This window comes from Guillardia theta (assembly GCF_000315625.1).
Source record: "Guillardia theta CCMP2712 unplaced genomic scaffold GUITHscaffold_43, whole genome shotgun sequence".
Classification (NCBI taxonomy): domain Eukaryota; class Cryptophyceae; order Pyrenomonadales; family Geminigeraceae; genus Guillardia; species Guillardia theta.
Genome location: NW_005434631.1, coordinates 379891 through 383234, shown reverse-complemented (window position 1 = coordinate 383234; position 3344 = coordinate 379891). Strand labels below are relative to the sequence as shown.

The following is a 3344-nucleotide window of genomic DNA, read 5'->3' as shown; positions in this document are numbered from 1 at the left end:
TCCGTCTCCGCCTCCTCCTCTCTCTCTCTCTCTCTCTCTCTCTCTCCCTCTCTCTCTCCCTCTCCCTCTCCCTCTCCCTCTTCCTCTCACTCCCCATTTCTCGTCCTCTTCCTCGCTGCTCATTCGATCCTCAGGGCCCAACCTTGTCGTCGGACTTTGTCGACTGTGGAGCCGTTCGACTGCCTTCCCACTTGAAGCATCTGCAGGTCTCCTGCCCCTCCTCGTGGACCTCCTGCTCCTCCTTCCCCTCCTGTTGATGCCTCTTTCTCTCCCTGCTGCCTCTTCTCCCTCCTCCTCCTCCTCCTCCTCCTCCTCCTCCTCCTCCTCTCACGTTCTCCTCCCATATCTCAGGACCTCGTGGATGATGCGGTCAAGCATGGAGCTAAGCTCGTGGCGGGAGGTTTCATCCCTAAAAAGCCCTCCCGGCTCGCTGAGGGTCAGTTCTATCCGCCAACCATTCTCAGCGACGTGACTGAGGTGACACATGATGATGACGCTGATGATGATGATGATGATGATGATGATGATGATGATGATGATGATGATGATGATGATGATGATGATGATGATGATGATGATGATGATGATGATGATGATGATGATGATGATGATGACAATGACGATGATGATGATGATGATGGAGATGATGGAGATGATGATGGAGATGATGGTGGAGATGATGATGGAGATGATGACAATGGAGATGGAGATGGTGTTGGCGGTGGTGGTTGACTTCTCGTCGTCTTTGTTCAGGACATGAAGATCATGAAGGAAGAGATCTTTGGCCCCATCATGTGCATCGTCAAAATCAAGAACAATTCTGACCAAGAGGTCAGTAGCTGCTGCTTTCGTCCTCGTCCTTGTCCTCGTCCTTGTCCTTGTCCTCGTCCTCGTCCTTGTCCTCGTCCTCGTCCTTGTCCTTGTCCTTGTCCTTGTCCTTGTCCTTGTGCATCAACTGACATGCCGTCAGGCCATTCGCATTGCCAACAACTGCGAGTTTGCCCTCAGGTCAGGACTAGAGTTTCTCCTGTTGCTCCTTGTGGTCATTATCACAACTTCAGCTCTTGCGCCTTCTCAGGGAGCAAGCAACGAGCGTCTAAGCTTGTTTCCTCCATGCAGGCGGTATGCTCCTCCTCTTGCTCCCGGCTGGAGTGACGTTGGGCAGGGCATGGGATCTGTCAACGACCTCGAGGGCACCACCTACCTCTCACAGGTATTGGGGGCAGAGCAGACAGCCAATCCGAACTGCTGCTGCTGCTGCTGCTGCTCCTCCTCCTCCTCCTCCTCCTCCTCCTGCTCCTCCTCCTCCTCCTGCTCCTCCTCCTGCTCCTGCTCCTCCTCCTCCACGAGGATGCAAGAGCAGCGGTTACGACCGTTTTGCTGGACCCGAGGGACTCCGAGGTCTCTGTCACATCAAGGTATCTGACCTCCTCTACTCCACCTGCTCCTGCTCGACCTGCTCCTGCTCGACCTGCTCCTGCTCGACCTGCTCCTCCTCCACCTGCTCCTCCTCCACCTGCTCCTGCTCCTCGTGCCATGGTTTACTTCGTTTCAGTCGGTCGTGGAGGACAGGTTTGTCTTCCATGGAGGACCCTTCCTTGCCATGCCTGCCCAGGTTCGTGCGCAACGAGACAAGTTTAGGACTTGTGGAAAGAAGGGGATGATGATGACGGTCACGACGACGACGACGATTATAATGGATATGATGAAAATCAGGAGGAGGAGGAGGAGGAGGAGGAGGAGGAGGAGGAGGAGGAGGAGGAGGAGGAGGAGGAGAAGGAAGGAGGAGGAGGCCTGGAGGGGAGAAAGGAAGATGGCAAGTTGAGGGCCACAAGGCGAGGATGGGAAGTTGATGTCACTTGTGCAGGCTGCGTGCTTCATCGTCTACTTCCTCCTCAAGCTTCTCCTTCAGCGTCCCGTGCCCAAGGTCGAGGTTCCTCTCGAGGATGACGCAGAGAAGACGGACGTCCTTCACGGTCGGAGAAAGCTAGATCCGCGCACAGCAAATCCTCGGGACGGAGGGGCAGGAAGGATCCAGTGCTGGGACCCCTGCACCATGGATGACCTCGGGGTGGTTGAGGCCTTCACACCAGCCCGCGTGCATGAGGCGATACAGGCGGCGCGAGAGGCGCAGGGGGCATGGAGGAAGTCGACATGGGAGGAGAGGAGGCACCTGATGCGGACGATGCTGCGATGCCTGACGGACAACATGGACGCCATCGTGCGCGTCGCCTGCCGAGACTCCGGGAAGACGAAGGTGGACGCGATGCTGGGAGAGGTGCTGACGACCTGCGAGAAGTTGCGATGGCTGGAGAAGAGCGGGGAGAGATGGCTAAAGCCGGAGAAGAGGGAGAGCGGGCTGTTAAACCTTCACAAGACCTCTCGCGTTGAGTTTCATCCTGTGGGAGTGGTGGGGGCGATAGTTCCCTGGAACTATCCCTTCCACAACGTCTTCAACCCTCTCACCGCCGCTCTCTTCGCGGGCAACGCCATCGTCATCAAGACGTCTGAGTACGCCTCCTGGTCCACCAAGTTCTACGGCAGATTGATCGACCTCTGCCTACAAGCTGCCGGTCAGCCCCAACCTCCTTCCTCCTCCCCCCCTCTCTCTCTCCTCCCGCTCCTGCCTTTTCCTTCTGCCTCCTCGCATCCCTCCCCTCCACCTCTCCTTGTCGCCTTCGTCAACTTCTCAGCTCACCCTCACCCTGGTTCCGCGTCACTTGCAGGGGCTCCGCGCAATCTTGTTCAGATCGTCACGGGATATGGAGAGGCAGGAGAAGCTCTCATCACCGGAGGAGCCGACAAGGAAAGCCTGCGTCCTGCGTCCAGCCTCCTGCCCTTGTCCTCCAGCCTCCTGCCCTTGTCCTTGTCCTCTTGCCTTCTCTGCTCCCCTTCCTATCTCGCTGACTCTTCTTCTCCCTCCAGATCATCTTCGTGGGCTCAGTGCAGGTCGGGAGGAAAGTGCAGGAAGCATGCGCGAAAACCCTCACACCCCTCGTACTCGAGGTTGACATTGTTCCTCTCCTCACTCAGCTGAGTGTCTCATCTCTTGCCTCAAACCTCTCACCTCTTACGTCCTTCGGGTTCTTCTAACTTCCCTCCTCTCCTCCCTCCTCTCCTCCCTCCTCTCCTCCCTCCTCGCCTCCTCTCATGACGCATTGGATCATGCGACCAATCATGGAGCTGATCTCGTGGTAGGTCTCTTCACAGGCCAGTTGGTCGCCCGGCTCGCAGATCGTCCCTCCGATCGTCCCACCAATCTTCCCGCGTGCCTGACGTGACATTGATGATGCTGATGATGATGATGATGATGATGATGATGATGATGATGATGATGATGGATG

At 56.7% G+C, this 3344-nt stretch overlaps 1 protein-coding gene across 1 annotated transcript in view; it reads left to right on the top strand.

The window, feature by feature from the left end:
* The window catches only part of GUITHDRAFT_87589 (hypothetical protein), a gene marked incomplete at its 3' end in the record, with an annotated part of 3772 nt that extends 2108 nt beyond the window's left edge, over positions 1–1664 (top strand). Inside the window, exons 7-13 of the mRNA XM_005830910.1 lie at positions 135–206; positions 352–477; positions 754–831; positions 971–1008; positions 1062–1122; positions 1166–1213; positions 1359–1664. Coding sequence (XP_005830967.1) covers positions 135–206; positions 352–477; positions 754–831; positions 971–1008; positions 1062–1122; positions 1166–1213; positions 1359–1664 — 729 coding nt within the window. The remainder of the gene's footprint in view (positions 1–134; positions 207–351; positions 478–753; positions 832–970; positions 1009–1061; positions 1123–1165; positions 1214–1358) is intronic.
* Positions 1665–3344: the final 1680 nt, after the last annotated feature.